The 12,123-nt window shown below is 40.0% G+C and overlaps 1 protein-coding gene and 1 long non-coding RNA gene across 4 annotated transcripts in view; one reads left to right on the top strand and one right to left on the bottom strand.

Annotated features, from left to right (window-relative positions):
- Window positions 1–12,123, bottom strand: part of LOC116216425 — a 76,077-nt gene that overhangs the window by 28,267 nt on the left and 35,687 nt on the right. The gene's annotated exons all lie outside the window — the stretch shown is intronic.
- Window positions 7–9,300, top strand: NQO2 (N-ribosyldihydronicotinamide:quinone reductase 2). The gene is made up of 6 exons (XM_010708413.3): window positions 7–313; window positions 1,292–1,456; window positions 2,792–2,922; window positions 4,949–5,062; window positions 6,479–6,580; window positions 7,476–9,300. Exons 1-6 carry the CDS (start codon window positions 307–309, stop codon window positions 7,647–7,649), a joined length of 693 nt encoding a protein of 230 aa, XP_010706715.1. The 5' UTR covers window positions 7–306; the 3' UTR covers window positions 7,650–9,300.

The following is a 12,123-nucleotide window of genomic DNA, read 5'->3' as shown; positions in this document are numbered from 1 at the left end:
GCGAGGGTGGAGAGCGGCGAGAGGGTCTGAAACGGGGTTTGAAAAGGCGAGGGAAGAAAGGCCGAAACGCAAGCGCGATTCTCTGCCAGACGGGGGACGAGGAGAGATTTAAGAAGTCCGTTCTCGCATAGCTCTGTCTGCCCGGCAGAGCTCACGAAAGATCTGCTTACGGGCCCCCTGCCCCGCTCCTGCAGGCAGAGATCTTCTGTACCTCCTGATGGTGTTCCTCACCTAAACGAACGCGTCGTTTGAGCTTACAGGCCGTATAGGAGTCACAGGACAGAACCTTCCAAGCGCTACTGGAGAATGGCAGGTAAGAACAACTGCTGATACAAACGCGATTCACTTAGACCTTTGGCAGGCTGGTGCATGGAATGCCTGTAGTGTTGACTTGTGATACTAAGCCGTTATTTTGTCAAATCACCTCAATTCCCTCAGCGAAGAATACATTTGAGAACTCCAGTCTCTCCAAACATGGTGTCACAGTGCCCCCAGCTCCACTCCAAGGGCAACAAATCAGTGGAGAAAATGAAATCATGAGATGCCTGAATTACACATTGCCAGCTGGGAACTGAGAGCTGCTCGTTTTGCATATTTCTTTGGCAGTTGCGTATCCTTGTTGGCAGTTTGACATAAACCAGAAAACTCACTGGCACACTAAGAAAAATCATGTCACTTTTTGTTGGTGTCCCCATGAAGACACTGAAGTGCAATAGTGGCATCTGAACATCTGATGTTGCCGCTCGCACAGCACTGAAACAGAAGATGTAGAGAGGACCTACAGGAACGCGCTCCGAGCTCCCAGAAATCATTTCTACAACAGTTTCGAGGATGAGTAAATTGGTGCTGCTTCGATCCCATCCTGTTTGCACAATTGCTGCGGCCTGTCTACCCGGCTGAGGGAACTAAATCAACAGAAGGCTTTTTTTTTTCCCCCGTCGCAGGGTGTTTTGTGGGGTAGTAGTGGAATCAGGCAAACACAAAAGCTGATTCAAGAGGACCTTGGCAGAGGAGAAATTGGAAAGCCCCAAGTTGAGCTGGTGTAGGGCAGCGTGGCCTGCTAAAGAAATACACCCACTGTCTACTGAGTTCCACCCAGGAAAACCCAGCATAGCACAGAATTGTTGGAGGGGCGCTTAATTACTTCCTCATGAGTCACCTCTGTCGAGCAGGAATCGAATGCTGTTGCTGTGATTTTCACTAGTTTGGTGCTGCTCGCAAAAGACAGCACAGAAAGTGTTTTGTATCTGCCTGCCTCAAAGGTGTCCTCTGCTTTTCTTTCTGCCTCCAGGGAGAAAAGTCCTGATAGTCTACGCACATCAAGAGCCCAACTCTTTCAATGGATCTTTGAAGACGGTTGCTGTGGAAGAACTGAGCAAACAGGGCTGCAGTGTCACAGTGTCTGACTTATATGCAATGCAGTTTGAGCCACGGGCAACAAGAAATGACATCGTTGGTGAGAAATTTTTCAACAGTAGCAGTGAGACAAATTTGCATCTTGTTCATGCTGTGCATTAACAATCTAGAGCCCATGCTGTTAGGTGCACTCTGAAAAGCAGTTGCTATCATTCTGCGCAAATGTTACTCAACTAACAAAACTGATTTTTATTTTCTGCAAGCACTGATCAAGAAATGTCAGTGTAAGTATCACCTATTTTTTAATAAATCTTAGAAATGCCCCCTCAATTAGAAAGATGAATCATCTGTATAGTACAGACCTGTAAAACAGTGTTCTGTCTATAGACTGAAGGGAATCAGGGATGCCATTGTTTTCCTGGTATTTGCAATCAACTGAAGAGACACTTTAAGAACAACCTCCCCTTAATGAACAATATTGCAAATGCTTTCTGCAAATTAGCTCCAGACATTTAAGTGCATGGGCTTGAGAGTCATTTTGGCATCCCACAACTATTTAATAGCATTTAGCCATAGTAATTTTTCTAGTCAAGAAAAATAAAACACCATCTATGAGAACTGACAGTCTTTCTTTAGAGCAAGAATCAAAAAGAAACATCACAGGTCTGAGGTGAATACTGGCAAATAAAGGAGATGCTTACCGACAGTGAGACTACAAGACTTAGGCATTTCTAAAAGTCTACTCCTGGGCATGACCCTTGGCTCACAGTGAGATTACTGAGAGACAAAAATGCATTGCACTTGTTCAGAATCAACCTCTCATCTGAAGTCCATTTCTCTTGGGTGAGAAATGCCTTCAGATATCCTTGTACAACTTAGTTCAGTTTATGAGGTTAATACTTCCACCTTCCTATACTTTTAACCAGTCCTTTTGCTGAAGACTGATGAACTGCTAATTCAATCAGCAGGAATGGATGCATAGTTTGATTTGGATATACTTGAATCATGAGGGAGCCAGCACAGCCAGCGGATACTGGGGAACCACCCAGCCTCTGCTGAGTTGCCACAGAAACTGAAGAGCAGCTACATAGTGTTGTGACTGCAGTTTCAGTAATCTCTAATGCAGAGGCAGAACAATTAGCAAAATTCTCATATACATCTTCTTAAATCATCCACCTGCATCACCAGATTAGATCTTTTTGCACATCACACGTTACTTCAGAAAGGTGAAAGTTTCAGTACTCTGAGGTCACACATTACTCCCCACTTTGCAGTCAGGTCATCATCTATCAGCTGTGATGATACTGAATAGCCATGAAAAAAATGTAAGTGGGAAAAAAAAGGCAAGCAGTAACTCGTTTTAGAACTGTTTGATTCTTATTTGGCTACAGTGCCGTGGATGGAGTAAGCAATGACTATGCCCTTCTCTCCACAGGTTGCTTGCACAACTCAAACGAGTTCAATTATGCAGTGGAGATGACAGAAGCTTACAAGAAAGGATGTTTGTCCAACGATTTGATGGAAGAGCAAAAGAAGGTGCAGGAAGCAGACTTACTGATTTTTCAGGTCATTATTTTAAATTGCATTAAAATACTTCCGTTGTAATGTACAGGGCTGAACAGCCTCAAAGGAGTAGTAAGTGAGAAGATTACAGATTTCATTAGGTACATTGATTTTAGCCAGAGTGAAAACAGGCAGCAGTTCAGCAATCAACATAAAATGGTTTGTACCCAGCATAGCAATTTCAAGGTGTCAGGTTTTTCTGATATGGTGTATATTTCAGAAAACATCAAAAATACCAGATCGAGTGTATTACTGGTGCTAGCACAGTAGGAATTTTTCACACAAATAATGGCTCCACACTGACATTTTTAGCAAATAGGAAGGCATCTGAAATCAGATCTTGAAAACAGCCAAGTAAAATTCACATCTGCACTTCACTTAGAAACTAACATTCAAAAACAGTGCAATTAGAATACTTTTGTGAAGACTGCTTCTTATGCCACTGTACTCTGAAACCATTGCATGGGTCCACTCAGACTATCAAGTACTGAGTGCAAATAATGCTATAATTCTCAGTATGAGAACAGTGCCTTATTATCATGCAGCCCAATACTATACTCACATCTTGGAGCACAAGCAAAGCAAACACAGATTTATGTACAGGAACATAAGGGTTTAAATGCGAGTAAGCAGTTTCAAGTTTGGGAAACTGTAGCAGACACCAAACCATCAGCTGTAAGGACAAAGGTTTCATCTCTAAATAATGGCACAGGAACAAGCACAGATCAGGAGTACAATTATTGGAGTAGTTATAACAGCAAATCCAGAAACTTGCTGCAACAAGGCCAAATGTAATGTTGTATATTCGCAATGATGTACCTGACCATGGTTATCAGGCAGCAGGAAGCTGGGCATGGCTTCTTTTATGGGCAAGGAGTTTGGGGCAGCCAGCAAGCTTGGGGAGTTCTGACTTCCCCAACTGTACTGCCCTCTTTCAATGCTGAGTTGGACAAGCAATGTCTGGACTTGCTAGCTGACTTTTACAACTCATCTCTGCTCTCTTCTGCAGTAGTCCTGCCTTTGGCGTGCACAAGGCCCAGAAATATCACAGGAAGCAACACTAGCCCCACAAAGTGGAAAAAAGCATTCCCTATGGGAGACAGATGCCTGGGTACAGAGCAGGTCCTAAATGAAACAGCAGCGTCAGCAGTGTAGAGAGTGAAACGTCACATATTTGTGCAAATGCAGTCAGTAGCAAGGATAAAGTACACAATGTACTGGCCTACAGAGTGCTGATATTCAGGAAAATATTGTGACCAAATTCGTAATCAAACTGTTGGCCTAGCTACAGCTTGCATATATTCAGCTGTCCTGTTCCTGGTGAAATTTAGGATATGACTGCATCCTGAGCAAGTATTTCAATGCACGTTTTCATCATTTTCAAAATATTGTTTCTCAGATAAGTATCAGAACATCCTCTGATGGAAGAGGTTGCTTTCTACTTTGTCTGTAAAATACTAGGAGTTGAGCACATTCTGGTGCAGAAAAAATATAATAATAAGAAAAGAGGGGGGGAAAAAAAAAAAAGGAGATCTCCTGTTAGAGAGGAAGTTTTCTTCTCAAAATAGTGGTTCAAGATCATCATGTCAGTGGGCTGCAAGACAGTGTCTTAAAACATCATGGCGTTAACAAATGTCAGATCAGAACTGCTCACGAGATGTCCTGGTAATAGGTCTCCCTGTGACCATTTTGGCAACAATAACCATTAGCTTCTACATTTCTTTTGCATTTTGTATGGTCTTGAGTTTGAAAAAATGACATTTTCCAGCTCTACCATTTTCCAACTTCCATTCATGTGGATGTTCTGACATTCACCATGGTATTAACGCACTACAGCTGCTTAGCTATGTATGATTACTACAAACAGAGAGCACTTCAGTTATTTTTGCCAAGCATAGTTACTGCCTCTCCGTCCTCAAAGATGTGTACAAGATCTGAACAGATTAGAAAAACAAGAGATTGCCTACAGACCAGGCCTAGGGACGCCCTATGCTCTCTGCACTAACAAGGTCATTCATTTTTTGCCTAGTTTCCCTTGTACTGGTTCAGCATGCCAGCAATCATGAAAGGCTGGATGGACAGAGTCTTGGTCCAAGGATTTGCCCATGATTTTCCAAACTGTTATGACTCCGGTTTGCTCCAGGTATGTTTCTGAGACTGTTTTATTAAGTTCAAAATTTTTGCAGTGCGCTTTAGGTAATGGTCTTTTCATAGAATAGCATGGCTTGGGTTGGAAGTGACCTGTTCCATTATACTTTCAGCTGTCCTCCATTCTGTGGAGGAATTACTTGTTTTTAGAAGCCTCTGGCTTTATTCAGGCCTTCAGCACTGCAGTTATTTATGAGGGCTACTCCAAAAGTAATGCCTCCTAATTTATTATGTTGGCCCATGATGTCAGATGGTGGTTATATACTTTTTGTATCTGTTGTAGTTTCTCTGAAAATAAATAGAAGGCGTTACTTTTGGAGCAACCTTAATACATTAGTTCAGGTCTTTGACACTGAGGTACTTGTCAGTCCAAAGGGACCTCGAGCAGCTCTCAATAGTTGCTTGTTAAGTACAAGGAATTACAAAAACTGCATTCTAGTCCATTACTGGGCCTCATTCCCTCAGCTTCCTCCAAAACATAATCCAGACATCAATCCTCTTCAATACATTGCAAAAGGCAAAAAAAAAAAAAGAATCATTTTAGAGTCAAGGGGGGGAAGACGTAAGTTCCATGCTTCCAAATTCCAGCTGTAGCAGTCATTTTTCGTTGCTACTTAGAGATATTCATACCAGCTCAGACTAATTTGGGCTATAGCAGGTCAATATCTTTATTCTTCCAAACAATCCTTCTGTGCACTGTCATCTATATCATTTCTGATTTTCACTATTCCAAATATTTCAGCTGGTTTACATTTGAGAAATAGCTGCCCCACTGAGATGAATAAGAGTAAACTGCGATCATCATAGCTGCAAGCTGATAACAGACAAGGAAGCTGAGATACTGCACTGAGTCATGCCAGGAAAAATGTAATTTTAATTACTAAGACAGAGAGAACACATGCTGGGTACAGGCCTGTGGCCAATACCACAGTTATTGAATCAGAAGAAACACAGGGGTTTTAGAACACCTGAGAAATATTTGGAAAACCAGTTATAGCTTGAAAAGCGACAAGCAATCCCAAGTCTGAATGAAGACTGTAGCATTCAATTTTTGTGTTCATGAGAGAAGAGAATGAAGATACTCTCAGTAACAGAGTGTTTTCCAGCCACAATTTTCCAAACATTTAATCAGAGAAAGCGAGGGTCAGCCCTGTTTCATAAAAGGGTGTCAGTATACGTAATTCCTTTTCTTTATGATGTGTCTCTGCCTAAAACCCTGATGCACAGTCCATCATCTAGCTGCACATGCTCAGCCTGTGACTCTGGGCTGCTGCTACACCTGAATTCAAACAGGACACCCCTAGAAATTAATGATGTCCAGGTTTCCCTGAATCTCTCTTAAACTGTTCAGCAACTCTTCTTTAAACATGCCTAACTTAAGCACTGTGTTGTTTTGTTTTTTTAATTCTAGAACAAGTTAGCTATGTTTTCTTTCACTACTGGAGGAACTGAAGAGATGTATGCAAAAGGAAGTATGAGTGGTGATATCCGCTATATCCTGTGGCCCATGCAGGTATAATAAATGAAATCTATTGTTGTTGTTACTCATTTGCCTGAATTTTTACTATTCAATTTTTTCTCTCATTCATATTGATGTTAGTTTTACATAAAATTTATTGTATATTATAAAAAGAAATAACTCCTTTGCTAATTCCAACCATCTGCAAGCTAGGCCCTATAATCCTGCAACTGCTTTGAAAGTCCAGAGAGTTTTAAAGTTGTCTTGTACATTCTTTGAAGAAAGCCTGTGTTTGTCTCTTAGCTTCTCTGGCGTAATAGGATTTCCTTTAGCTCTAGCATGCAGTTTCTTTTTCCCATACCTACCTGAGTCATGTAGGATGGGGGACAGGAGGGCACTCAAGTTATCCTGGCATGTCTTTTCTTATTGCTGCTCTTTTGTCAGAGGTAGAAAAAGTGCTTTGAGTAATTAAGGTGGTAAGGCAAATTGAGCCAGCTACTTCTTGATATAACATAATCAGTATGTATTAATTTCTCTAGAGATTCTTTGGTCTAACCATTTTGAATACTGGCTGTGTGCCCTTATGAGGCTACCCAGCTGCATATCTTGCATCAACATAAAGAATGCTGAATGCAGCTGTGAATTCAGACATGCACAGAGAAATGGCAAGTTGAGCTGACAAATTCCACAGACCAGGATCAGTGAAGCTGACCATATTCAGTGCAGTGTATGCCATTCTGCTTAATGCCTGCCCTTCAACACTAACCAACTGCCAAGATCAATATTAAATGCCCACAATTAATTTCCCTTTTCCTGATAAAGGCACTGGCTTAGAAAACCTGTCTCACATAGGGTCATAGAAACAGTTTTAGATTTCAATATTCCACATGCTAGAATTGAAAGTGAAAAGCTAACCATCTGCTAAGGTGTTTCTTTCTTTTGGGTTTAGCATGGCATCATGCATTTTTGTGGTGTGAAAATCCTTGAGCCTCACATCTGCTTTGCTCCAGAATATGTCTCTGAGGAGAAAAGGAAGGAGATGCTTACTGCCTGGGCACAGAGACTGAAGACTCTTTGGAAGGAAGAACCCATAAACTGCACTCCTGAGTGGTATTTTAATTAATGTTCGAGCACAAGACTACAGATGCTTTTTCTATTATTTTGGTGCTTTATCTCAATATCAGAATGTTAGCTTCAGAATTCACATGCATTATAGGTATCTTGAATACTACAGTTGGCAGCCTCGCTGTCAATAAAGCATTTGTCTTTACTGATTTCTGAAGAATTCTCTTCAATGATGGATGCACTGCTCTTTGTGAAGAATTATCCTTGCCCATATAAACAGTGACTTTCTGCCTGCACGTGGTTAGTAACAAAAGAGTTGCAAATTATACCATTACTGCTTATGAAACAGTAAAGTACGTTGCCAATTTTATTTCAACACTCTTCATATCAACTGCCTCTTTCTTTTTATTGGCCAGGAAATCACTGCCTATACTCATTGTGGCCAAACCTGTTTTTTTTAAACAAAAGATCTACACTTGTGCCTTTGAGCTATGAAGCTTGACTGCAGATAAATAAAAGGATGTACAGTTGCACAGTGACTCAGAGCAATAGACAATTTTGCCTTGGTCCAATATCTCTTGTGCATGAAAGTGAATGGGAATAAAATGGAAAATGTCATATGCACAGGTTGCGGGGAAAGTACATTTTTGTCATAAAGACAAGGAAAATAACTTCAAGTTACCTAAAGAGGGATTAAAGAACAAGTAAAACCCTTTCCACAGGAGAATAAGTGCCTAAGCATGGAAGACTCATTGATTTGAAGGGGGGTAGTTCTTTGGAAGACATACAGTATTATCCATATTCCTCAGAGTATCTTCAGATATGTGGAACTTAATTTTACAGTTTTCTAGATTTTTATAATAATGGTGCTTACCTTGCCAGAAGACAGATGAGTATCCAGTATCAAGAAAAAAATCCCAACTGACATGGAAATTCTTCCGTTCTACATAGCTAGCCATGATTGTCAGATCTGGCTCTTCAGCTGACAACCAACCTTGTGAAATCATGTATATACAGAACATCCGAAAAGAACCATAGAACAGAATCATAGAATCACCAAGGTTGGAAAAGACCTCTGAGATCATCCAGTTCAATCATACACCTATCACACCTATTTCCCCACTAAACCATGTCCCTTAGTACAACATCTAAATGTTTCTTGAACACTCTAAGGGCTTTCTCAAGAAGGAAATTTCTTGCCACTGTCTGGCTGACAAGGATTCACAACATGCATAAAAATTCTTAAAAAAATCCCTATTACAATTTCCTGCCAAGCACAGAATCTCACTGCAAAGCCCAATCAGGTCAAAACATTGGCTTAGTAAAGGATTACCCCTCGCTCTTCACTGTGTCGAGTGATCTGACTAGTTAACTGAACATAAGAAAATTATTTTCTAAACATTTGGAAAGAATAAAACATTATTCAGGGTCAGTGGAATACTTGCTGTTATTCCCTAAGGACAACTAATGAAACTATATCAGAATTTCCCAGCACATCCTGTATGCATTATTTCCTGCAGAGGAGTTCACACCGGAGACATGGGCAAAGATGGGACTGAGGAATTACATGCCACAATGGGAGGTGTCTCCATCAAAGCAATCAAGACCAGAATACAATAGTTTTTAAAATTATTATTTTAATGATAAGCCTAATTTCAAATGTGAAAATTTGCAGCTTCCCAAGTCCTTCCATCATTAAACCCATGAAGAAAAAAAAAAACGTTTCTGAGAAAATAAGAATCAACTCAAAACTCTGAGATTATCATGGATGATAAGGCTACTAAGGGACATGGTCAGGTTGACAGTCGGACATGACCATCTTGAACATCTTTTCTAATCTATGTGATAGTAAATGCAAATATTAAAGTTGTACAGGAGAGAAATCATCCTTATCTTAACTACGTTCAGTTACCAGAGAATTCAAGAAAGAAGTGGACATGAAAGCAGAAGCTGCAACTGTCAAACAAAGTGTTACTTTGCTGCACTTACTGCAGTGCTTAGTAGGTTTAATCATTTGGTGAAGAATATGATTAATATACATATTATTCCATATGTATATTATTATATACATGCTATATACACATGCATTATATACATATATTATTCAATATACGATAAATACTCAAATATGATTAAGATACACTTCTGGATACTACTTGCTGCTGTGTGTCAGCTCATTTACATCCGCATTGATAAGTGCCTGTATCAGCCCAGTTATGCATGAAGTAAGCATATACAAAAGCAGCAGAGTTAGCTCAGAACAAGGGTTCTCTAACTCCAAAACTTTTCAACACAGTGGTTATAAACCAGGAAGAACAAGCACTTCCCCTGAATACTGTCCCAAACTCTGACTACATTTAGTTTGGGGGATTTCCTGGGCTATGTTTGTTTTCTCCATATTTATCAGCTCCAATAGATCTCTCCTCTGTATTTTATTCGGTCCTCTCATGGATTTACATCAGTTTTAAGCAGTCAGTGCTCTTTGGCAACATTCATCTAGTCAACCTTTTCTTTGCACACAGCATTGGAGTTGGGGAAGCCCAGGGGGGAGAAGCATCTGGTTCTGAGAGCTTCATTTGTTTACTCCCAATCAAATGATCAATTCCATCCATTCATCCACATGACAGAGTTTTGTAAACATGCACCACTTTCTCTCCTAAATAGTTTTTCCTGTGAAATCCTACCTCGCTTATGTAATTCTTAAGAGAGAAGAAACTGGACTTTGGAAATTGTTGTTGCTCTCCTCTGGACTCTTCCAATTTCACCATCCCTCTATTGAGAAAAGGGGATCAGAAGAATCACTACTTTAGTTACACTGTTGTGAATCATACCTAAAAACACCTGGGAAGGGTTTATTTTATGCATAAAATAAAAATGCTGAAAAACATCTGGCAAATGATTTTTTTTTAAACCATGAAAACAGAAGCTTGAAATACAGCTACAAAAAAGAAAAAAAAGACAAATTTTGAAGAAGCTGGGCAACAGTTATAAAAAGCAATTTTGCACAAGTTATAAAAAGATGAAAACAAAGTTTGAATGTCATTAAAAAATACCCAAGCCTTCATTTTATAATCTTTAATCTAATTATAAGAAGGAGCTGCTTAGTTCCCTGCAAAACAAGGAGACCTTAGATGGTTTAAGCAGTAAAAACAGAGGTTAGAGAAACAAAAATAGTGCTAAATTAAAGCACTTGGAGGCCAAAGGCTTTGAACCTGGGTTTAAGCAGCCATTCCAGCCTTGTGAGGCAGGGGCTAAAGAAATTTGGGCTGGTGCTAACAGAGCTCCCACCAGAATTCCTACCGGCAGTGAGAAAAATACTGCTTTATATCTCTCACACCACAGGCCCCGCGCTGAGAAGGAGGCTGAGGGTGTGCTCCCCATTGTGCTTATTTCAGACCAGATAAATATATACTGTACACTGGCACACATTCCACAAGGAACAAAGATTTTACTGTAGCGGGCAGATCAAGAGCCCTGAGATGCACAGTTTCACACAGCCGTGCCCCACTCAGGCTGTGCCACAACTTACATTGCACACGTTTGTACAAGATGCCAGCAGTTGGCCAGCAAGAGGAATTAATGAAGACAATTTAGAGGCAGGCGTGGCCCATCTTTACAGCTGTTTGCAGGTAGCCAAGGTGCATTGCTACTCTGCAGTAAGCTCAATAGTAGGAATATGTGATGATGATTCTGCCTTGCTGAAACTGTCATAAAAAATATGAGGCCCAAGTGCTCCAAAGTGCTTTTATATGTATGTGTACACACAGACACACACATATATACTTTTATACAGATAACTGCACACAAAAATATTCTTCGCATGTTTATCCACCAAAGAATGTATAGGTACACGTACATACACACAAATAAATTAACTATTCTTTATGTCTGAAGCTCTCCATATGCAAAAATCCACTGCTATAACAGAAGGATAATAAGGAGCAGTAGTAGGATGGCGAGTCAAAGAGTGTGATCTTTGGGTGATTGAGACAGATTGTCTTTTCCTTAACTGTCCAGTTAAGAATATTTTTGGCCAGTTTAATAGACAATGCATAACAAGTCTGGGGTAACTTCCTGTTTTTGTTTTAGATGTATAAAGGAGCTCTACTCGCATCCTGTTACATTTCGAAGGAAGCTCTACCTGTACCTCCCATAAGGGTCTTTTAAAAGCAACATCTGTACAGTCAAAATGAGACACAGGAATAGCTGAATCATGGATGTCTACTGAATTCACACTAATTATGCTAATTCTATCATTTCATTTATTTGAAGAAATCAAATACAATTCAATTAATATTGCTTCTTAGAAAATTCATAGGCTTATGAAGAGAAGCATCTGAATAGTAGATGATGTTTTAATTGTGTCATTATGGATGTTACTCAGCTCAATTAAGCTTAGAAAGCTGGTAAGCTAGGAGGATTGCCATGCCAGAGCTAAACTGCATTTAAGGAGCACACCTTTAAATGTGTATTAGGAGGTTTTATTATTTGTAGCTCCAAATCAGAGCAGCAACTATTGATGTACTTAAGTT

The sequence above is a fragment of the Meleagris gallopavo genome, chromosome 3 (assembly GCF_000146605.3).
Source record: "Meleagris gallopavo isolate NT-WF06-2002-E0010 breed Aviagen turkey brand Nicholas breeding stock chromosome 3, Turkey_5.1, whole genome shotgun sequence".
NCBI lineage: Eukaryota > Metazoa > Chordata > Aves > Galliformes > Phasianidae > Meleagris > Meleagris gallopavo.
The sequence above is the reverse complement of the archived record's forward strand: the minus strand, read 5'-3'. Positions and strand labels throughout refer to the sequence as shown.

Excerpts from the sequence above, each read along its gene's own strand:
- NQO2 (XM_010708413.3), top strand. Across the intron at positions 2,923-4,948 it reads CAGACTTACTGATTTTTCAG|TTTCCCTTGTACTGGTTCAG; the intron begins GTCATTATTTTA and ends TTTTTTGCCTAG. Across the intron at positions 6,581-7,475 it reads ATATCCTGTGGCCCATGCAG|CATGGCATCATGCATTTTTG; the intron begins GTATAATAAATG and ends TTTTGGGTTTAG.